Genomic DNA, 25,018 nt, shown 5'->3' with positions numbered 1-25,018 from the left:
CCTGCGCTGTGTTGTCAATTTAAGGCCAAGGCAAGTTCTCTGTGACACAGGGATGCATTTGACAGTAGATATTTATCAATGTATGTATACCTGCCCAAGCAGTCGAAATATGCCATAAACAAGCTATAAGTGTGGTAGTAAAATAAATGAATGTCGCATTGAAAATTTACTTCTTCTGAGTGATAGTCGATGCTCTGAATGCATAAGCAAAATTATCAAGATACATACCTACGATGTGTTTGAGGAGTATGTAACTACAAGCAATTAATTTGATGGCTTTTCTGTGCATAGCGAGGCCTTTTGCATGTTGCATAGGTAGAAAAACGCCTGCAGATATACATACATACATATGCATATTCATTTGCGCCGAAGCCGAAAACCATCTGATTGAACTCGCATCAAAGGTCCTCATTCCTCATTCTAATTTTTCAGCTGCAATTTTAATTTGCAAGCAATTCATTATTTTATCGATTGTAGCACAAGCTGCAACACTTGCATGACGTTGTTGCTGCGGCTTTAAACGGCATTTTTGTTGTGCCTAGTTAGATGTTCGTTGTTTTGTAGTGTTGCCGGTTGCTGTACCAAGCAAAATGTCCGTGCCAGAGAAAAGCATGTCAGCATAAATGCAGCTGCAAATGCTGCACTTCACGCACTGCGGAAGAAGGATTTCCGCTTTCATGACTCACTGGCTCAACACCACAATATAGCATCGCCGCCAGCAAACAGTGGGGCGACTACAAGCAAACACGCACGAAGCCTACATTAAGGCGCATTACTGGGTCAAGATGGATGTTGTGTGTGTGTGTGGATGGCTGTGTGCTTTTGCTTTCGGTCAAAGTGAATTACATGCATTTACGCTTTTACATTTAATTACATACATACAGACATACTTAAATACCTAACTAAATGCGTAAGCAAGCAAGTACGCATTTGCCAGTCAGTACGGCAGCGGAATTAATTCTAAAAGGCGTACATTTGTCTAAATGTATGTAAAGCAGTTTGTTTATTTGAATGTCTGCTTGTTTAGTTTTGTGAATGTTTGGTGAAATTGCACAGAACTGAAGGGGAATTTTAATATTTCTACAACCACAGATTGCCTAGAGAGCCAATTCAATACAATACCACAATGCTTCACCACAGGCAAACAACAGTGAATACCCTGTAGGCAATTGAATTAGTTCGAAAATAATTTATAAACTACTTTATTTTCAATGATAACTAATTGAATAATTCTCACTATTTTACCTGCAACGAACTCATTTACTTAACATGGCGATGTCCTAGAAGCAGTCAATTGCCTTTTCCTGCATGTATTTTCAACTACTTTAAAATGAGTTTAGCTTAAACAACTTCCAAGTCAGTATGTTTCGTTTGAATGCGCTTTCGCTCTGTACTTCACAGATGATTTTTCATAACTAAGAAAAACCGAAATTAAGAATTTAAAAATTAAATGAGATTTGAACATAGACATTCTTGGCTACGACCAATTGTAGCAAACATCATTGCACGCTCAGCCACAGCCAGACATGTACACGTATGTGCATGTGCTTTCAAATGTTGAGTTTGAATTGTGTGCAAGCAGCAAGTTGACTGTCCGACTGTGCATTTAACTACTTTAAATTGAATTTGGTTTACACAACTTCAAAGTCAGTATGTTTCGCTTGGCTACGCTTTCGTTCTGGATTGATTTCACAGATGCTTTTTCATACTTCCAAGACACAAATTGGTTTTTTGAGTAAAAAGCGTATAAAAATTCGAAACATTTACTCATTGCATTTGTTTTAAAGTTTAATTAGTTTAATCAATTAGTTGATTAAAAAAAAAAAATCACACATACAATGTATGTATGTTTGTATGTATGTATGTATGTAGAAATCACCAATTTGCATTGAAAGTTATGTACTATGTACTTGATTACCAGGTGTACGTTGATGTGAAATATGAAATCATATACATATCGAGCCCTAACCGCCAAAATAACGTAAGCGGCATTTTTTTCAAAATTTTCTTTTTGATGCAGAAATACATCTAGATGCCCTAGGAATATTTCTGCCTCAAAAATAAAATTTTGAAAAAAAATGTCGCTGCTGATGACGGCTCCCCGCGATAAACATACATTGGGAAAGTGAGTAGCTTCACAAATTACATGGAGCTAAAATTTATTTTGTATTTCGCCTTTAGTCCTTATTTTTCTGCCCAATGATATCGACGGCCACTGTGGCTGAGTTGCTAAAGGTGCGTACTATTACTCTTTAGGACCTGGATTCGATCCCTGGTCTGAGCAACATTAAAACTAGGAAAAGTTTTCTAATAGCGCTGCAGCGGTCGCCCCCGCAGGCAATGGCAAAACTCAGAGAGTATTCCTGCCTTAAAAAAGCTTCTCATAAAACAATTTTCCGTTTGGTGGCGGCGTAAAACTGAGTTATAAATAATATCGTGACGCACGCCAAAGGGCTGCGGCTAGAAGCTCAGCCGAACACTTAGCAAAAGTTTGAGTGCCAAATATTTTTTTTTTTTTTACATAAATATCAACATTGGGATCAGTTTAACTCTTTATTAGTCAGATACATAAACAAGTAATTCTTTTCTCCGGTTAAAAGATGTGCAAACCCCGTTTTTCTCAAATTCATTTCGACATTTTCTAGCATATAATATGATTTGAAATCCATTTCGAATTTCTCATATTTTTCACCGTTTGAAACCAAATTTACAAAATGAAATAAACTAGCGGTTACTACCACACACAATGCAAAATTGTCCTTCAAAATACGAGTTTTAATAAAGACTTTTAGAGTCGATTATTTTTTATTTTTTAAACCTTAGGTCCCCAAAATGAGGTTTCAAAAGGTTGTGACGGGAAAAATCTCTATGTATGATGTATTTTGGAACGATTTTCCGTTATCGCTTGCCAAATTTGGTATGTAGGTGTGCCATCTTCAGCGTCATTTTTCGTTCCGTGTTTACAATGCCTATGCACCACCGTGCATAAGTAGCTGTAGTCTGGCAACATGTCCGGCCACCAAGCGAAAGCTAAACAAAAGTATTGCAGTAAATATAAAAACCGCACAGTTAGCTAATACAACAACCTTTGCCTTACTGAGCGCCACCTAGGTGTTAATTCGCCGCCGCTATGCAAATAAAATAGGGGTTACAAATATTTCGCCAACCACGGTAATAAGAATCAAATTGTAAGGGCGGAAATCCCTTTAGTCGAATTCACCAATCAGATTTTCACTAGCTGTCGTTGCCACAAAGATGGCCGCCGCAATATGTTGCACTAAGAAGCTGCATGCTATGAGGTGGTGTGGCAGCAATTTCAATGATAAGGATGTGTCTGCTGAAATATGCAGCATTCCAATTTCAACTTCCAACCAGAATTGTATTTGAAAGCCCAAAGTGTCCAGTTGTAAAATTAAAGACAGTAAACGGTGTGATTGAAATCTAGTGAACTAAAAAAATAACTACATACATACATACATACCATAAATAAAGACATATACACCGCCCGCGATAAAACGAACCGTCGAAACCGTGGAGTTGTATAGAATGCAACACCATCCTGACCCGACTTACATGCCGGAAGTACCCTTTCAGCCTTTATGGGGGCAGGAAGCGCCTCCGCCGCCTCCAATTGTGCCATATCAGGAATTAATTGCGGGTTTTCCGTGCACCGATTTAGGTTAGTATTTTAAGTCAGTTCAATCAAATCTTTTATTGATTATAAAGAAGTGATTTCGCGTTCTAAAATTTGGTGAAAGTATCTGCGCCTATGTAACTGCCGCAAGACATTAAGTTTTCTAAAACACACCAAGAATTTTGAATATGCAAGTGTATCGCGTGTTAATGTCTACGTTTTTCCTTACATGTTGCCCGCAGCCCTTTGGCAACGCTCACAGGTCACCAGTTTAGTCAGCAGTCAGCGTTCGTCGAACAATCGCAACAATAACAATTCAGAATCGAGCAACGGTAATCCAACGAAGAAGACGCGCCGGCGAGTGGCATCTATGGCACAGCGACGAGCGGCCAATATTCGCGAACGCCGTCGGATGTTCAATCTGAATGAAGCTTTCGACAAGCTGCGACGCAAAGTTCCCACATTCGCCTACGAGAAAAGGCTATCGCGCATCGAAACACTACGCCTGGCAATCACCTACATCGGCTTCATGACCGAACTCCTGACAGGCGCTCCAATGCCGACGCATAAGCAGCGATCGGCCGAAATTTATGCTGGCATGAACGGACACCATCATCCGGCTGCCATGGGCCATCATCATCTCCACCCGGCGGCTTTTCAAAGGGACTTCGTATCGCCCTATAGCCACAGCTTAAGTTAAGGGGCCGGGACAGTGGAGAATATGCAATGGTTTTACCTTAAAACTCAGTTTTCATTTTGTTGGTATATGTGTAGTTTTTGTTTTTTAATCACCAAATAAAAAAGTGGATAGTGATGATTGTTCAACTATTTAAATATATCGATAAATGCAGTGAGATTATTCAAAAATTTCTTCTCCAAACATATACGAAGGTTTTCTTAACGCTGTCACTATGTATTTGTTATAAGAACGGGAAATTCTATTTTATTTATTTACCCCATAAACTTTGAGTTTGGTTAAAAATTCGAAATTTATTGGAAAACAAATCTTTTTTCCGGGTCTAACCTTCGATATAAAATGTGAAATAGGTTACTATTCGATTCGAGAACTAGGCCATTCTACAGGAAAACTGAACCTTCGCCCATTATCGAATTGAAATTTTTATGAGAGAGAGCGATTTTTTTACATTTCCCAACGAGAACCCTGGATTTCACACTCTCTCTTGTTTCTATGGTTTTCATGTTTTTTTCAAATTCATATCGAGTGTTTTTCCAATATACTATGAACGTTTGAAAACTAAGGTTGGTTATTAGTTCGTTCTCAGTTCGAAATGCATATTGGATATCGAAGGTCATTCTCGAACGGTAGGTTTAGAACAAAAACTCGTACTGACTGTAGAACTCCAGCTCTAAAAGGCTGGGAGAACGCCAAATCAGGAACATCATTTAGCTCAGATAGGGCTCTACTAAAAGGAGCAAATTTGACATATTTTGTAATTCTTACATAAAATATTGAGAACCGACGTAAATTGCGAATGGGAACATTGGAAGTCTTCCTTTCTTTGGTAGAGATCGGCTTTTGAGATACACATATATGATATAAGTGGGCGGCGCTACCCTCATTATCCTAAAATTTCCTGAAAAACCACTTCTTTGCTAAAGAGCGACTGTATATAACAATTTTGAATAAATATTGATGAACTCCTTAACCACACTGCCCAAAAAATCTGAAATTCCGGAACATACACACATATAAATTCAAGGCCGTATTTGAGATAAGTTGCCTAAATTCGAAACTTTTTATGCGATTGCATTAAATGAGGTATCAGTTTATTTGAAAATATATTTAATTTTAGATAGTAGTACATATTTTGAAATTGTAGAAATTATAGTTGGCCAAAATTAAAAAGATGAGAAAACCAACAAGCCTAGTCCGACAATATAATTTTATATATCCTATTCTCATCTCATATTCGATCTTTGAAATCGAATCAAAAATAGTCATTCAAAAACTCATAAATCTACAAAATCCTATTCTCTGACCTAAATCGACAGGTCGCGAACCCTAAATGACCCTTAAAAAATCAATAAAAATAGGCAATATTTCGAATAAAAACGAATAAAATTAGGGGATAGGGTCTTGGAATTTCCGAAATAAAACATTTTCCCTGGACACCCTAATGTACATATCCAGCAAAAACACGACTACCTCGAAAATAAATGTTGAATCGAAAAGCGGTTAACCTTTCGCATCTGGATGTCATGGCTTTAACATGGGCATATCATTGGCGGTAATGGCTTTCGGTCGACTTTGACAATTTAGACATTATAAAGTAATACGTTCTCCAGCACAATATCGGCAATCGCTCTATTGGAAACGTGCAGGTATCATTTAAAATGTCTAAACTGCCCCCATTACGGGGATTGTAAAGTCGTCTGTCAAGGACACGCCCATGTTAAAGCAATGCCTTATAGAAACGGATGTGTAAGCGGTTACCAATTTCCTTCGCTTACGAATTTGTTTCTTAAGCAAAAAACATCCCAATTAAATAAATAATAGACATTTCATAACTGGTCGTATGTGCATACCCTGCAGAAAAAAATTATCAACTGAGAAAAAATAACCCACTTGTAGTTAGCTTTTTTGCGGGATTTATATAAAATATATAACTTGTAGTTAGCTACAAAAAGCCAACTTGAAACTAGTTGACGAGTAATGCAGGAGATTGTTTTCCTTAAACGCGTTTCTATTTAAATATTCTGCACTTCGCAAATACTTTTTCGACTTGAGGACAAATAAAGGGAAGACGCAGTTCGAATACGCAGAATATGTAAACAAATATGAAATGTAATAAAATGAATAAAGTAAATAAAAAATATTTTGTTTTTCCTATTGATATTTTATGTCCAAAAGTAGGTAGTTACAAGTTAGTTACATAAAATGTAGAGGTAACCAGCCTTGACTATTTTGCGGACATCGCCATAGAAATATAGTTAGCTTTCGTCAAAGAAATATACAGATAATAGTGACATTTAGCTCCTTCCTAATCAACTTAAAGTTAGCTTATAGTTAGACACATTTCCTGCAGGGGAGAGATACATATGTACATATGTACAAGTAGTGGCGCGACCCATACAAGTTAGCAGGGCAAAATTATTTTATGTGTTTAAACTATGGAACACTTTAAAACGAGTACTTAATGGATCGATGAGGGGGTCTATTGCGCACCGCATGTGCGGTAGAGGGTTTCAAGTGGAATTTTTGAGGTTTCTCTACATAAACCAGTGTATCTTCCGAACTTCTAATGGCTTATAATTTTACAAATACAATTTGCAGGCTTTCATAACATATACACACATTTGCAATTTCTCTTACAGAACTACTTTCAATCAGCTTTTTTAATTAATATACAAAATTAATCAGGCATTTGCCTCTTAAAACAGATAATAATATGGATAAATTTTCACTGAAATATAGTAAAATTAATTCTCTTTTCGAGCAGCTTTTGGAACTTTTTTCCAAACTACGGATAACTCTATTCGGGGAACTGAAATAATTTTTGGTGTCATTCTACTAAAATATTTTTTCGGTTTATTAGCAATTCTCGTATAATTTTTAATATTTACCAAAATAAATTCATGCACCGTATTAAAAAGTATTGTTTATCACGAACAATTAATGAAATTCACCAATAACTTTAATAACTATGTAACTCAAGGTACATTAAACGGGTATGTGGCAGGAGCAGAGCTGCTAATTTGATTTGCTTACATTAGTGGTATTCACCAAATTGAGCAAGGGGTCTGACACTCTGGCAACATTCGTTGCTTGAGCTGATCTACTCTTTTGCCAGACTGCCAGGCCACTTGCTCGCTTTGGTGACTGATTAGAACAATTACATTTCTTTAGATACTTAAAATACATAGATGCGAATTCGTGCGAAGTCTAAGCTCTTCGCATATGTAAAGTGAGATACCCGGGGTAAACAATATAAAAAATACAGAGCGGTGTCACGCGGTGTAACGTTTTAGATTGGCCATTTCATACAGAAGTTTTAATATTTATTGCCAAATAAAAACCGATCCCTTTACGCGTACGGTTGATGCAGTATTAGTAAAGGATATCACAATTTTGTGTTCTTCTTTATCAAATGTATACTTCGACAAAGTTAAAAGAAAATATGCACTTTTGTCAATCAAGCGTAAATTTTAAAACCACTTCCGTTTCAAATAGGTACATATATAATTTTAATTCTCCCACATCTGCACGTAAAAAAAATGTCAAAATTTATGTAAAAAAAACAAAAATTATCGCATTTCTCTTAGGTCAGTGGACATCTGTTGACTTAAACCATATTGAATTATCTCAAAATTTTGCAATGAATTTTGTCCGGCTAAATTGGTCAATCAGATCAACTACGTCGGTAATGCGGATCAACGTTGCCGTCTTTTTATGCTTTTACTGTACCACCTTTACAAAAAAGGGTTAAAGTACAAACCGTATATCATCGCTATTAGCATCAACTTGTCTTTGATTCTCCAAAATATACCAGATAATCCCTGGACCTAATTGTCTGCAGCAGCAAAAAACCAAAAACGAAAACAAAACATTACACTTGTTAGTAAACAATGAATCATACGACCGCAAATAATAAAAAGTCAGTAGTCAGTGGCATGGGAATCTCTTCACCTGTTACAAGGATATATGTACATACATATTCCCTTGGTAGCGTACAGTGGCAGTGTTAGCGAGGCGTAAAATTATTATAATTAAATTAAATAGAACAGATTGCGCAATATTGGCGCGAGGGGGTGCACAAAGCTATCGACGAGCGAGATGAGGGATGCTTCGACAGCCAACCCTTCGGAAAATTGCTCACTGCCTAATAGAGTGAAACCAACTCTGAGCTTCTTAAATAGCGTGGAATTTGCGTGAATGAACAATGAAAATTTAATACTCTCCCGCAGTAACATAAAAAAAGTGTATTTCTAATATTCAGTCGCCGTTGCCAAGTCGAAATCGTACTCTTTGATTGTATCAAAATTTCCGAATGTCATTTTAAGGTGTAAATCAGTTCAGTTCTTCGCATTCCAAATTGTTCATAGATACATAGTTACATACACCCCACTTCACTTGAATAGGTACACATATTTTCCTCAAGATCCAAGGTTATATCTGGACTTGTGGACATCAGAGTAGTCTTGTCTTGACGAATGATTAATTTTGAAGAAAAGTGGTGAACATGAGATGAAGAAAACACCTCGTTTACTTAGGTATTTCTTTCGACTTTTTATCAAACTACACGAAAATTATGATAATTATTTTGATTCGCTTGAAAAGGTACAGTGGCTTCAACACAAGGAAAGGACTAGATTCAACCACCAAAATCAGGTCAATAAGAAACTTCTCTGATGCCCACATGTCCAGATATAAGCTCTTGGGGAAAATACGTGCACCTATTCAATTGAATCGGGCTGTATACATACTTAGTATGTATGTATATTTTATACCCCGATTGTAATAGGGTTGCTGTCGCTATATATTCTTGCAACATTTGCTACACACTCGCACATTGGTATTGCAGTGAGTGAATGCAACATGCGGCACAGAAGGCGTGCAATATGTTTTGTGGAATTAGTGACACTTCATGCCAAATCACTGACGTGTCATAAGCGGCATCGTATGAGCGTGTGTGCGAGGGGGTGGATATTGGAAGTAGAGCAATTGGCATGCTTTGACGCGCCGGCTGATGAGTGAACGATGAGCCAAAGTACCTTCACCGGTGCAATGAAGAAGGGCGGATTAATGTGTACTTGCTGCGGCTCAGTTCTGTTACTGCCTGCGGCAATGTTGAAGGGCATTCACGTGCCACCGATTAGCACGCGATGGAAAACATAACTTCTATATGACTTATTAAAATATGATTAAGCAAACAGTATCGCAAAAGTTTTATATTTTTTAAGCGAAGGAGGCGAGCAAGTGGCCAAACGGAATTTCAAGCAGCGTAGAAGTAAGTAACGTGAGACACTTTTAATTAAAAGTAAATAAATTGTACAAAGTTATGTACGTAATATTTTTACCAAATGTTTTATATTCTGTATCTTTCAAATCACTTGCTTCCGCTGTTTTTCCACCCATAATGCATTAATCAGATTAACGCTACAATGCTTTTAATGCGCCCTTTGACACTCCCTCAAGCAAAACGCTGACAGTCTCTGACAAATTAATAGTATATTTTTATCAAGTTCCTACCCACTAGGGTTGCCAATCGTACTATAATATATAGTATTGTACTATTTTTTGGGTCTGCGTACTATGTACTGTTGGACAAAAATTATAGCATGCAAAAATACTATATTTCGTCAATTATAAATATAAATATATTTCAGTAATTTGTAAGAAAGAAATGTTTTAAAATGCATTACATTTATACTGAAATAATATCAATATTAAAATAAATATACCTTAAAACAATTGGCCCACAGATCAAATATGGCAACATTTTTAAAAATAATTAGAAAGATTTACCAAATTTACTTAAATTTATTTCGCTTATACTCTCTATTCCTGCAACTTCGGCATTCACAGAAAGAGTTTTTTTCTAATAAGACTTTGAAATGGTGAGATGAGAGAAATAAGCGAATATCTCACTAATAAAAAATTAAATTTTCATTTATATTAATTTAAATATTGATAGCGATAAAGCATATGATACTTTTAAAGAAATATATATATTTTTTTATAGAGGAAATGTATAATAAAGAAAAAAGGTGTACACTTAAAAAACAATTTTTAAATTTTTTTAAAAAAAAACTACATGTATTTGAAGTGTACTATATTTTTATAGATTTTTTTGAAAAAGTACTATAAATTTCTTAGCAAATGTTGGCAACCCTACTGCCGACATACATATTTAGGCCGAACGTTGCCAGGTTGACGTTGTCACAGTCCTTTTGACGTTTGATATAACGTTTTTTATATAAAACAATGGAAAGCTTGCGGAAGACTATTTAAGAAATAAGTGAAAGTCTGCGGGTCTACTACGAAGATTCTTATGTACACGCTTTTACAAAAGGCACACTATGTCAAAAGAGAACCGAAAAGGTGAATTGACTTGACCTGTACAATTTGTTCTTAGTAGATTGGTAGTGCTGCCTTTGTTAATGAAGCCAAGCTTCCGTGCAACTTTTTTAACATTTTGTTTATAATAGAACAGCTTAGCAATTCAGACGGCGGAAACAGTTTACGAGCTAAATTTTCTTTTAAAACAGAAGCTTGAAAGGCCAGCTTTCGATATGCTAATCCAAGTGGGACCTATTTTTATATCGAACATCGGCACCAATCTCAATTTTTTTTGCAGCGAAATATACAGTAGGACATTGCTGGGTACCCAGCGACTGCGGGATTGTAGAAAACTAGTCCACCGACGAACTGGAAGAATCATCGTCAGCGCATGTGAGGTCGGAAATATTTTGTGAACTCAGTTGGATTTCTTCGAAACTTGCAATAACCGAGTGGGTAAACTTAAAATGCAGTAAATTCTGGGGTTACGGAGAGCCGTCTTCACTTTGAATATGAAGAAACATCGGACCGCATTTTGGTTGACACACCGCCGTTGGCCAGACTTAGACTAAAACACTTAAGTTTATCCACTGTCGAACCTCTTATTGTTAAATATTCATCTACCCAGGTACTGTGCGCATTAACTAACCTATTTATCTTCGGTTGTCAGGGAATACAGAATATCTCCTAGGTTCAGTGTCCATTGTTCTGCTAGACTCAGTTTTTCAACTAAACAAACTAAGTGAAGACAATATATGTATCTTGTCACATTTTACAATAGCGGAAGTGTCAAAGCAATCTTTGGCGAATTTGAAACGTTCTTGGTTCTGCGATTTTGAGATTCAGACTATAAAAATCACGGATTTAGCTACATACTCATACATAAATGCAACGTAAACTTACACATTTATACATACAGATACAAATTTAATATATAGTTTTTTTTTACCCCTACTTCAAACATCTTTGACAGAACGTTCAGTTAGACATAATGAGACTTATGTAGTCATATGTGGGCACGCCCATTTTCCGAAATTCCAAATAATTTACGTATTTTCAAGGTATTGGTGTTATTTTTATTGGTATCAATTTTGAGTAAACAAGCGTTCAATTTTTCCTAATAAACAATCGTGGTACAAAGCTCAATAAAAATATTAAAAATAAAAAAAAGCGTCCTCAAGTTCGAAATATCGAAGTTTCAAGCATTTCTGAATATCACCGTTATATGAAAAGTGGCCGTGATTTTTGTCCGATTTCAATAATTTTCCACGATTTGCTTTTATGTGGCAAGCACAATAATCATACCGAGTTTGGCACATATTGGTCGAACAGTTACCGGAGCCACGCCCATTTTCCATAATTTGATCATAAACGTATTTCTAGCTAAATAATTATTACAAGCATTCATTTTGAATAAATTAGCTTCAATATTTACTAATTTATCGAAAATTTCGTATTTCTCTAAATTATAGTTGTATGGGAGGTAGGTGTGGTTATTTTCCGACCTTGCTCATTTTCTATACCATCTGTCCAACGCCCGAAAGAAGTACACGTACCAAGTTTCGTTAAGATATCTAAATTTTTACTCGAGTTATCGTGTACACAGACGGACGGACAGTCACCGCTTAATCGATTTCTCTTTTCATTCTGATCATTTATGTATACATTTGTCTATATCTATGCCGATTCGTTTTGCCTGTTACAAACAACCGTTATGTGAACATAGCTATAACACCCTCGTGCACAAGTGCGCTCGGGTATAATTAAGGCAGTTGTGTTGATTCTTTCTTGTGTCAACGACTTAAACTTGATTAACATTCTCATAAGTTATCCGCATACTGGAATAACAAACTATTTATACCGTTACAAAAAAAAAAATTGCTAACAAATATGCATGCATACATACATACATACATACATACATACATATGTATACAATTATATATATATATATTAGGGCGGGTCAATTTTTTGTTGACTATGCGCGTATAGAATAAGATGACTTTGCGTGTAATTCTAAGCAAATTAGCCAAAGAAACCATGGGTCTAAAATCAAAGAAAATGTGAAAATGTTCACTGTTGTGCCCTCTAGTTAAAGTTTTAAGAAAAAAGATAAGTGCAAATATGGATTCCTCATACCAAAAAACTCCTTATGCCATTTTTTATAAAACATTTAAGCACTTCTTTAGACACTACAGGAAAATGCTAAGAAACCTATTTTCCAAATTTGGCAAACTATAAATTGATCTTAGACCCATGGTTTCTTCGGCAAATATTCTCAGAATTAGACGTAGAATTGTTCTGTGCTATGCGCGTAGTGGAAAAAAAATCCCCATAAAAATTTACCGGCCCTAATGTGTATTTATCTCGTACATCGCGGAGAAGTGCAAGTATGCATTTGGGTGCATAGCCAAGCACGCAACTCAATTATTTCTTATCCACCCAGCAGGCAAATGGGGGCATGCATTACCGTTTTCTTCCCTGAAAACTTTAATCACTACGATTGTACGAAAATGTGCATCGCAATATAAACGGGCGGGTAATGTGTAGTTTTGAAGCCAGAAGCAAAACAAAAAACTTTACATCAAATCTAATGCCGAATTTCCACTAGACATTGAAATGTTAAAAAAATGTATGCCATTTAAAAAAATTCCATGTGGAAATGAACTTAATGACTATTTTTTTAATGTAATTAAACGATTATTTTTCAATGCCCGACTTGTCATTTATTGTTTTTGCCATTTAATGCGTAGTGGAAATCCGGCATAAGAATGTCTTTTCTTCACGTTATCTCAACAGCCGCTGTAGCCGAGTGGATGCGCGTTCTACTAACAACTTGTTGGTCGCGAGTTCAAACCCTGGCGCATGGACTTTATTTTTTTTCCATTTAGGGCCGATATCTGAACTAATCTTTAACTTTAAATCTCACTTTATATTTAAAGATTGGATTAAAAATAAAGCTATGTCTGAAGTTAAGAATTTCAATTATCAGTTAATGACGTATGTATGTTACTTAATTGTAAACCAATTCAAAATCGATAATAAAATGCTTTGCGTTAGGCACAATCATAAATTTTAATGCAACCTTTAAATATGTATATAGTGAGTGACACATGACATATTGTTAGCAATAACGCATTCTGGAAGCGATAGGTACTCGCTTGCCATTCATTACATTTGCCTGCTGGGTAGTTTTATGAAAGTTTATTTAAATAGTTTTATTTTGGCATTTTTAACTTTACAATTCTAAAAATTCAGTTTTTTTGTTTTTTGTTTGTGAGAAATGCAAAAAGCCGCAATTACCCTGAATATAAACTATCATTTCCTCGTAACGATGGTTACGAAATATTACAAACTATGGCGTAAAAAACAGTATTATAAGCTTACCATTTAAGGGGTATTCAATCAATGTACATATAACTTAAAATTGACAAGGTTCTAAAATCTGAATATAATTTTTTGGGTAACATCATTCAGACTCAATGCGATAAAGGAGCTCCGAATACGCAATTGAGTTAAGGTATTTGTAAACGCTGATTAAATGGTTGAACATTATTATCTGCGCACATTTAAATCCTCAGCAAACGTCTCCAAAAAAAAAAAAAAAAAAAACAGAAACAAGAGTTTATTTTTGCGAGTACATTTAAGTAAATATATTATGAAATGCATACATACATGCGCACCTTAATGTGCATGTGCATATGAATTTATATGTATGTGCTTGTATGTACATTAGGGTGATCCAAGAATTCAGGCGGAGCAAAAAAGTTTAAAACGTTAAGCTCTAACCCCCTAGGATTTTTCTAATGACAGTTCTAAATATCATTTTTTTAACAGAAAAATACGGGTATTCTTTTTTTCCAATTAGCAACATTCTAGGGGGTGAGAGCTTAACATTTTAAACTTTTTTTTTTGGACCACTCTAATGTACATACATGTGTGTAGCGTTCGCGAATTGGAAGCCCTGCCACTACTGCATCCAAAGCTGTCAGCGGCGGTCAAGTCTTTTAAATGGTTTTCAAAAACTCAGGCGCAGTTTCAATTCAGACCTCAAGTTGTGCAGATCGCCCAAAATCTAAATAATCCAATCGCCCAATGGAAAAGGAACCGCACAATCAGCCTACCGATGTGAACGGGGATGACCCACAGAGCAGAGCTACTGCTGATGTCACACCCGAATGGTTGGCAGGCGAGTTATTTGAAGACTTGTTGAAAGACAAGTTTCCGGAGTACAAATCGATTGCTAAATTTGCGGTGCGGCCCGGCGTGAAAAGCGGTGAGAATTTCATGACGTTGTTGCAGCGCATACATCTGGATGTGGTAATGCAAGGTATGTATGTATGTACAGATGAGATATGCCTATATGATATATGTACGTGTACATTAGACCTGGTTGGACTCCATACGAAAGAAAAAAGGTTGTAATTTAGCCGAGTGAAGATTAAGATAATGAAAGTTTTTGGTCGAAGGGGGAAAAGCATACCCTTTTCATTGGAAATATTGTTAATCAAGAACTTTCGTGTCCTTACTTTGCCGGTATAAATTTATTAATTTTAAAATATCTGGAATTCACGAATCCATTTTTTTTCTTTAATTTTAAATAGTCGCGCACTCTTTCTAAATTTGTGGTATTTTTAAGAAAATGGCGGTCAAACTGCAAAAATGACACTGAAAGGCGACATATCGCGTACCGTAAATACTTTCTACTTTTAGCGGTCTTCAAGAGCGACATCTCATTTGGCTCAACACGTAAGCAAGCGTATCAAGCAGCTGAAGACTGCCAGTTGAAGCCACTTCGTGCGCATATGTAAGCTTTCAAACTAATTTTTTTTCGCGACCCAGTCTAATGTACAATGTGTGTATGCATGTACTTACATTTGTGCGAGTGGGTTCGTACATATGCAGGCATTTAAAGAACAACACAGTTTGAAGAAATATTCAGAATTAAGCTTTTGTTTATTTTTATTTTGTTTCTGCTTTATTTTCGTACGCTCGTGAATCGGTCAATGGCCCAGACGCCACAAAAACCGCAGTTTCCTACATGGTTAAGACACTACCCACCAACCAATTTATACGCAACTTGGTACAATACTGGCAAATCTTTGATAAGGAGAGCTGCACTTACAATACATATTTGCCAGCCTTCGAAGAGATGTACAGGAATTGCGGCTTGGACGTAAAATTCGGCCCTAAAGTGTTCCAGCTACCCGTGCCGGTCGAACACGAAGGCGAGATTCTGGTTATGGAGGATTTGCGTCCGATTGGCTTCACAAACATCAAACGACAAGAGGGCATGGACAAGGCGCACACCGAAGCGACCTTGCGGAAAGTGGCGCAACTGCATGCCGCTTCTGCCGTCTACTATGATCTCCACGGGCCTTACCCGCAGTTGTACGACAAATGTTACTGCTGCGAAGTGGACGAGTCCTACCCAGCGCGAGCCACCCGCACTAAGCTGTTGCGCGAATGTTTGCCACTCTATGGGGATGTGTGTCATCTGGATGAGAAGTTGGTGAGCTCAGCGCGACAGTTCAACCCAGCAAGTTTTAATTTTTCATTCAAATATCTTTCAGCACAGCTTTTGTGAATTGGCCTGCGATCCCAATCAGGAAGCAGTCCCACAACAACCCCACGAGTTTTACGTGCTAAATCATGGCGATTTGTGGTCAAACAATGTTATGTTTCGATACGATGACAGCGCAGCGATAAAAGATACATATCTTCTCGACTACCAGCTGAATTTATATGGTTCACCTGCCGTGGACTTGTATTATCTTCTGCTATCATCAACTAATTTGGATGTTAAAGTTAGTCTTTTCGAATATTTCGTTTCATTCTACCATGGGGAACTGGTGAAGTGCTTGAAATTGCTGAAATATGGGAAGAAAATACCGACACTCAGGGATATCCACGTAGCCCTCTACAGGCACGGAAATTGGGGTAGATACTGTGTTTTGTTATTTAATATTAAATAGGTAGTCTTGACGACCAAAATTTGCGGAAGTATCGACGTTGAAATAGTATTTATACTTGGCTTAAGTAAATCATTTAAATTGTTCGCTCGCTTTGTTTTTGAAAATGTGTAGTCCCTACTGGAGTGCAATTAACGGTTGTGTTTTAATAATTATCTGGTCACTTCTCATATAAAATATAAGTTCCGCCGTTATTTCGTAAGAATTCTAAATTTTATATCAGATTAGGGAATATTTTATTCCATTAGACTCGGAAAAATTATAAGTTAATCAATAAAATAGAACCTTCTCTCAGTCTAGTTGATAGCTGTACCTTCCGAATCGCTGACCACGATCCCGGTGCCAACGTGACCCTAGCACGTCTACATCAAGGTCAAATGAATACTAAATTCCGTTTTTAAGAGGTACAATTTTTTACCCGGGTTCCGTTTTTTTTTCAAAATCGGCGGTAAAAAAGTGATACCAGTTGAAAAACGAAATTTGACTTTATTTTGAACTCGATCCATGCGGGTGTCACGTACCGGTACCGGTACCGGCAAACATAAAGAACAATTTTACTGAAAGAAGGTCCCGTGGAATTATTGACAAAGATTTAATGAATTTACTTTTACTTCAGCTTATAGTATTGTCAGCGATTTGTTGCCTATCATACTATCAGACCAAAGCGAGGACATCAACGTAGATGTTTGGCTGGATGACAAGAATGCGGACATGCGAAGGAAGATGTACCGTAGTCAGCGCTACATTGACCACATGACACAACTGCTTCCATGGCTAGAGACTCGCGGATTATTGAATTTCATACCTGAGGGCGAAGTATTTTAACACGCAAGGAGGATATACACTTTTTTCTAATGAAACTTAAATGAGATAAATATTAATTAATTCAATAAAACTCTTTCTATTACTATTTCCAGCAGTAAAATTAAACATTTACTTTTTTATTTGTAGCCTGATAGCTGTTTTATTCAATAATTGTGTGGAGCTTGAGGCCATGGTAGAAGTTATAGTCGCTATTTCGGAGATCACCACATCTCCTCATAAGAATTCCTATTTTTAAGTTCACATGGATTGGAATCGGGACACTCAGGCGCACAAAGGCAGTGGTTTAACCACTTAAGGCCAGTTTTCCAGTGCCAATTTAAACACAGATTATGTAAAGTGCGCTCATATTTAACAGCTGGTTGACATTTGATTGGATAATCTTAGTTTAAACCAGCTAGAATTATGGTCTGATTATGGCAACTTAACGTAACTTATCGGCTCTCACTTCACACATTCTCATAAATGAATGTTTCTTATAATTCAACAGCCGAAACTTAACGTAACTTAATGCAACGTCGAAATCTGTTTAATTTTGATTTTTTAAGTTCTATGTTCCGTTAGGTTAAGTTAAGTTTTCATAATCAGGCTTTTAGTCTATTTAGTTCATTACAATGCTGCCGCATGAATAAAAACTAAGCAATTGCTTTTCTTAAAATTTCAGACCTTTTACTCGATATATTCGATTTAAGTAAAATGTCTCAAATTTTAGCAAAAGCCATTGCTTAACTTATTCACACGGTCCAATATTTTTTGTTTCATTATCGGGTGCGTAAGTATCCCAAGCTAGTGGTTTTCCCGACACGGGAACAGGCGACATACAATACCGCAAACACTCAATGACTGTCGTTGTGACTTTTTTATAGTCATCGCATAAGTCGAACGGGAATCATTCGAAGCGTTTTCTCCTTTATACTTTCCTTTTATAATCGTTGTTTCGATGACGTTGCTCATCAATTTCTTCACCGCCATCTGGATTCCATTACAAAGACGTGAATGGTTGCTTTGAATCTTCAAATTCAACTGATTGACATTGATGTTTTTCGGAGCTAATATATGTAGCCCGTTCGCTTAACCAATCATGATTTTTGTAATTTTCCGCAATGTTTGGGAAACCTTTTCTTATGAGTTACGTCTTTGATTTTGGTGAACTAACAAAAACCAGAGGGCAATGTAATGCACCGAGTTGAAATATGAACGGATATTCTACCATTGCAAATGTCCAGTAATTGGTTTGAAAATACCTTTCCAAATTGGTCGTTCTGCAGGTCGACACGTATGTATGTTTATACTTAATTTTAAAGTATGTACATATCTCCACAAAACGGGCATCAAACATGCATTGAGTTCAGTGGCTGGCGTTAACCGATTTGGCGAAACTCACCTCCAACAGAATCATCGCGCCACCAAGCATCTTCTGATTATTTCGTAGATCTCGCATCGTTCGGTCTAATACCTTCAAAGACTTTTCAACTTACATTGCTGCAGAACTTTGGCCATCGAACAAGTCTTCGAGATGTTGCATATCAGGTTTTCAGTGAATTGGTAATTTTAGTGCTGAATGAGCCGTTCGCCCGCCTTCCAACAACCTAGCTGCAATGCCGAATGAAGCAAGTGTCACGCGATCCTGCCAGCGAATTGTGGATACAATTTTGAAGATCTTTTGGTATAAATATTTTTAAACCATTTTTCCCTTTCCCATTTGTCACTTACATATACATAGTTGCAAAAGTGTCAAGCTGGGCAAAAAAAGATATGGAAAAATTTTCAATTTTTTACCAAATTTAATATTAATAAATATGATTTCTAGTCAATTTGTCGCTGATTTGAACTAGTAACATAAAGAAAAAAATAAAAATTTCAATTTTATCAATAATTTTCTTTAAGTTAACGATAGCCACATGAAATTTTGCATTGGGAAACTTTACAAGGCAAGATTGGAGTCTATTTAAATTTTATGTTATCGCTAACGATCACAATTTTCTACTTAATAACACAAAAAAAACATTTAAACCCGTTCAAAAGTAATCTCTAACTTTGAGCACTCAAACCCCTAAAAAAGTACACTGTGCAACGCTGATAAGAGGCGCTATAATAACGGTAAACAAAAATTTTAAATTCGGCGTCAGGTGGTCGGCGCAACTCAGTGACATTAGTTGTGTTTTTTTACAAATTATCCAGTAACTTGCCAGTAACTCTCCAGTAACTTTATTTCTAAGAATTCGCTCTCATAGAAAAAATTTGCAAAAAAGTACGCGAACGCTTTTCCAGTAATAATTTGCAAGTTTCATGAACAGCTGATAAATTGGTTGTTTATTCGCAGCATATTCCCAATAAAACGATATATTTTATATTTAAATATGTTTGTTTTGAAAATTTCCACAATAAAAATCCACAAACAGTTTCCTTATTAGTTTAAATTTCATCCAGCAACATGCGTTCAGCTGTTTTTCGTACTGGCAAATTCTTACAAGTAAAAATTTATCCAGTAAAATCCAGTTAAAACTTGCAACTTCAGCTGTCATTTTTCGCTCTCTCAATTTCCCCTACTTTGCACGTTTTTGCGTACGAAAACGCCAAAACATGAAGATTCGTAAAAACTTTTACTGGATTTTACTGGAAATGAGTAAAAAAACGCAACTATTGTGGAAATGCTCGTGCAACTGCTCCCATTGTTTCTCTTTGTTTATGTACAAGATAGTTGGAGGTTCTAAGAGCATCGTTCTAAAGCCTCCTACTCTTCTTACTTGAATGCATTTGTTCTTCCATTCGAATCAACCAGTATTGCTTGAGCGTTCGGAGTAGCAGTGTGTGAGTGTGCGGTGAAATGACGTCAAATGAAAACAAAAACAAAAACACTAACGCTTTGGTTACATACGACCAATTCAAGTCTTTCTTGCATGCAAATTTCGACAACTTTGACGAACTGTTAAGCTTTTCGGCCTCGCGAGCCTTGGCTGATGGTGAAAACTATATAACAACAATAATAAGAATCAGTGCTGATATTAAGTTGAAAGGTGAGTCATGAAACGGTATTGAGAAGCGAAAGCTGTTCACCTTTTGTTCATGTTTTGCCCTTTGCTTTGTTTGCCTTTGTTTTTTTGTTTTGCCTTTCAGATGCAAGTCGTGAGCAAGTTAAATTCATGCTGAAGATTCCATTGCAGCTGAAGGAGAGTAAAGAGAAAAAGCAAACTGACGACGATGGCTATCACGAACTTTTCGTCACCGAAGCAAATATGTACGACAACATCGTGCCGGAGTTGGAGCAAATGTATGCCAGCGTTGGGGTGTCGTTGCAATTCAAACCAAACAAATATCGATTTGCGCATGAAATGAGTTGCAACTACATTTTGATGGAAGATCTGCAGGCGAGGGGATTTGAAATGGCACCGCGTCGGGAGGGGCTCGACGACGCACATACAAAGGCAGTACTTGACAAGCTAGCCCAGTGGCATGCGGCCTCGGTTAAGAGAATTGAAATTAAGGGCGCCTACCCGGAGGGATATATCAAGAGTTACTTCTCAGAGCAGAGTTTGCCCTTTATCGTGAAAATGAATGCAGCGTTTAACGAGCCATTCGCGCAATGCATGGATGCCTACGACTTGATTCCCACAGAGAAGGAGCTTATAGTGAGTATCTTCCAAAGTATTTTATGTAGGTACAGTGAAACCCGCTTAAGTGCCTAACCCGCTTAAGTAACCAACATTTTTGGGCACCCATTTACCATTTTTCTTATAACTTTCGCCCTTTAAGTGCTACCGCAACACGTTCGGCAAAAAAATATTCTAAAAAATCAACGGTAAGAAACGGGAGAAATCTGAGAAAAAAGTTTGATATTTTGATTAATATTTTTTTTCCAGTGTTCTAAAAAATTTTAACTTAGGTTTATATGGTATTTGTTCGGGAATGAACTGTGTTTTTACTGAAAAATCTTGAAAATTAATAAATAAACATAAGTGGCAAACAACGTCATTTTGAGTTTGGTCCAAAATGATAGATATGTCCAACACTGTATGTATGTATAAATATGTATAATCACTGAGTTTAAAGCATTGAATGTAAAAATTACATAGCATTGCCTAATCGATTTTCTTATAAAGTTTTTGTTTATGTATTTATGTGTTTAAATAATGCTACGATCTTTTGAACTGTGTACACTGCATTAAATGTTCATGTTTTATTCAAAAAGTTATTTATGTAAGTTAACAAGAAGATTAACTGCATCAATAGTTATGTTTGCGTAAGTACCCGAATCGATGTACTTAAGCGGGTTCTTTTAAGTACCCAACCCGTCTAAGTACCTCAAATAGCTGACATTTTTGTGAGGTACTTAAGCGGGTTTTACTGTACATAGTTTACAAAGGCTGGTCAGGCCAAAGGTAAAAACTGTGTTAATTTTGGTTAAGTTTATTAGGTTAGTGCTGAATGAGTATGTAAATGTGACAAAATGCTCGCAAATTCAAATATTCTCTGTTAAGTTTTAATCGTCAAGTATTACTTTTAACTATGTATTTGTCAATGTTATTGTGGCTTGTTAACATTTTATTTTTAATATTTTTATTGAGCTTTGTACCACGATTGTTTATTAGGAAAACAGAATTTGGTGATCTCCGAAATAGTGCTATAACTTCTACCGCTTAGACTTTGTTGCTTTTTCAATTTTTCCTAATAAACAATCGTGGTACAAAGCTCAATAAAAATATTAAAAATAAAATATTACTTTTAACGTTATTGTACTTTAAAGTTTTAAAGCTTGTAACATGCGTCAGCTTCATTTTTCTTCGAATCTGAAGCATTTTTATAATGTCCGACGAAGTAGTAAAAGCCTTTTTCACTAAGGTAGAAGGTTATAAGACGATTAGATAAACTGTCAAGAATTATAACGTTTTCTACAAAAAGAGGAGTTAGTTCTCAATATGGAGAGAAAGGTTAGATATCTAATCATATTCTAGCAAACACAAGCAAACTTAATTTTCAAAGTTTCTACCCAATTTAATCGAATTTTAGTTATCACAAAATTTATAATTTTCTAAGTAACGATACCTAAATACTAACGAAGTAAGAAGGGCCGGCATATATGAAATTTTGCTTGTTCTTCTTCCACAGTTAACTTTTATGCGAAATATGAACGAGTTGTATGTAAAATTCGGCAGTGTCGACACACAAGCCTTCAATGTTCTGAACCACGGTGATTTTTGGATAAACAATGTTATGTTCCAACACGACGGCGAAGACCGTACCACGGTTAAGGAAGTGCTCTTCATTGACTTTCAGCTGCCCAAGTACGGAACTTTTGCAATGGACTTGTTTTGCTTTCTAATGACCTCACCAAATTGGTCTATAAAGCTGAAGAACTTCGAATCTTTTGTTGAATACTATCACCTGAAGCTAATTGAAAATTTTCAAATGTTGCGATATGAGAAACCAGTACCAACTTTGGATGACTTACGAGCACAACTGGAAAAACATGGATTATGGGGTGAGACCTAAATAAGCTATTAGCTGTATATTTCGTTGGTGTTTGCTTTAAATTAGCTTAAGCTTTTGACAACTTATTACTAGGAGATCACTTTAACTAGATACTTGTTTCCTTCTTTGCAGCATTTGTTTGTGCACAACGCATACTCGCTGTGGCCTTACTGGATTCTCAAGAAAATTCTAATATAGAAACTTTTATGAGTGATAACGAAGAGGGAAGAGCGTTTAAGAAGCGAATGTTTTACAATCCACTTTATGTGTCGCAAATGAAGGAGATTTTACCTTGGCTTATAGAGAAGAATTACCTTCATTATCTTACACAGGTCTCATAAAAAGTTCTTACTATAACTATACAAGATGCCAAAAATATGATACTTTTTTGTAGTTTGGATGCAAAGGTGCAATATTTTATTTAAAAACTCGAATGAAGAATAAATTTTTTGTATTGGTAAAAAATTAATAGAATTACATGTGTGTATGCTTGTGGCTGATGTCCTAAACTGACGCGAATTTGCTTTTTAATTACTATACTAGAGTTTACTGTTTGCCATTTGTTTTGCACGAAAGCGTGAACAGTGTTAAATAATCAGCCTCTTTGCGTAAGTCGTAAATTAGGCTGAATTGTACGACTCGACAACATTAGCATTGTCTACTGTCGTGCTGAAATAAGTAAACGACGAAAATTGTCGAAAACTATGCAGTGCTGCCAAGTTTTTCCGTTTTAATACACTAGTCGAGTGGAAATTTTAGGCAATGGCGCTAAATTTTCGATACGATTCGACTCTCGAAAAACGACTTGCATTCGGCACGACTCTCGCAATGAGGCTGAATATTGTCAGTTTGAAATGCTAAATGTCAAATGGCAACAGCTCTTTACGAAAATTTAATGAAAACATAAAACGTACGTACATATCTGTTTCGTTTCATGGAGAAATACTGTGTACATTACCACGATAGTTCCTTTAACGTTGGGAAAGTCGATTCGAAAGAATTTAATGTTCAGAACCATCTTCTGGCCCAACAATGGCACGTTTCAATACGATGCATTTGGCAAGATCAAAGAAACATATTTTGTGGATTATCAAACTCCAAAATATGGCTCACCTGCACAGGACTTGTGCTACCTTAATCTCTTCTCTGCGAGCTTGAAGCAATTCGGTCAATTTATCAAAACCGTTTGTGTTTGCATATTGCTTTTTTGTATAAATTGAACCATGGCGAGAGCATTCAATGGTAGTCGAAACGAGTCACATTGGGCAGGCAAGCTTTTACGTACATATATATATTTAAACACACAGAAAAATGCACTGCTCTGCGCACAAGAGTATACAATTCAGTGTAATACCGTGATTACTGATAACGAAAGCCAATTTCAAAAATTTGGCAGAAGCCCCGCATAAAAGATCATCAACGCAGCTACATTGTATAAACTTACATATGTATGTATGAATGTAGATATGTATGTACGTTGAAAAAGCTCATTATCTATCTTGTCTCCCATTTACTTTCGCCAGCTTTTGAATATCGGCATTCAAGTTCAATGCTAATCATTATTCAACTTCAGTCAGCAGCTTATGGTTAGTTAGTTATTGGTTTCCAAGGGGCCAACAGTGCGTTCACTAATTGTTCAAAGGAAAAAATGTCGCATCAAGATGCAAACGGATCGTCGGATAGCGTTCTAATTGGAAATGGTCCCCAATTGCCAGACTGGATAAAAGCAGAACTGTTCAGCAACTTCCTAAAGGAAACAGTGCCGGAATTTAGAGACATCAAAAGCTTCAAAACAAAGCCCGCCGTGGCCCCGGGTGAGAACTATGCCACCATCATGCTGCGAATCGAAATGGAGATCAACACGCAATGTAGGTTCGATTCGATGATTCAGCCACCACGTAGCCACTTGACTCATAAAACATGCATACGCTCATATTTATGTATGCATATCTAATATGTACAATTCTCCATAGCTGGCAACGAGAAGACTCTGTCGTATATGTTGAAAATACCACTTGAATCGATTAAGGATCTAATGGAGAAGCACAACATCTTTGACGTTGAATCCATGATGTACCGTTCGGTGGTGCCCGAAATGGA

General features: G+C 36.4%; 4 protein-coding genes across 5 annotated transcripts in view; 3 read left to right on the top strand and 1 right to left on the bottom strand.

The window, feature by feature from the left end:
- Positions 1 to 25,018, bottom strand: part of LOC118735727 (serine/threonine-protein kinase rio2) — a gene marked incomplete in the record, with an annotated part of 254,041 nt that overhangs the window by 67,586 nt on the left and 161,437 nt on the right.
- On the top strand, positions 3,350 to 4,435 carry LOC118735890 (protein Fer3). The gene is made up of 2 exons (XM_036465914.1): positions 3,350 to 3,679; positions 3,877 to 4,435. The coding sequence occupies exons 1-2, from the start codon at positions 3,547 to 3,549 to the stop codon at positions 4,332 to 4,334; spliced, it is 591 nt and encodes a 196-aa protein (XP_036321807.1). The 5' UTR covers positions 3,350 to 3,546; the 3' UTR covers positions 4,335 to 4,435.
- Positions 14,650 to 17,557, top strand: LOC118735750. Of its 2 annotated transcripts, none has more exons than XM_036465707.1 (4): positions 14,650 to 14,985; positions 15,671 to 16,163; positions 16,234 to 16,595; positions 17,244 to 17,557. In XM_036465707.1, exons 1-4 carry the CDS (start codon positions 14,751 to 14,753, stop codon positions 17,450 to 17,452), a joined length of 1,299 nt encoding a protein of 432 aa, XP_036321600.1. In that variant the 5' UTR covers positions 14,650 to 14,750; the 3' UTR covers positions 17,453 to 17,557. The 2 variants fall into 2 exon arrangements, with proteins under 2 accessions (XP_036321600.1, XP_036321591.1); XM_036465698.1 differs by having other exon boundaries at positions 14,653 to 14,985; positions 15,671 to 16,167; positions 16,229 to 16,595.
- LOC118735787 lies at positions 20,206 to 23,416 on the top strand. The gene is made up of 4 exons (XM_036465750.1): positions 20,206 to 20,466; positions 20,567 to 21,078; positions 22,556 to 22,928; positions 23,051 to 23,416. Exons 1-4 carry the CDS (start codon positions 20,277 to 20,279, stop codon positions 23,257 to 23,259), a joined length of 1,284 nt encoding a protein of 427 aa, XP_036321643.1. The 5' UTR covers positions 20,206 to 20,276; the 3' UTR covers positions 23,260 to 23,416.

Source organism: Rhagoletis pomonella, unplaced genomic scaffold, assembly GCF_013731165.1.
Source record: "Rhagoletis pomonella isolate Grant_MI unplaced genomic scaffold, Rhpom_1.0 Rhpom_scaffold_00001, whole genome shotgun sequence".
Taxonomy (NCBI): domain Eukaryota; kingdom Metazoa; phylum Arthropoda; class Insecta; order Diptera; family Tephritidae; genus Rhagoletis; species Rhagoletis pomonella.
This window is presented reverse-complemented; position numbering and strand designations above follow the sequence as displayed.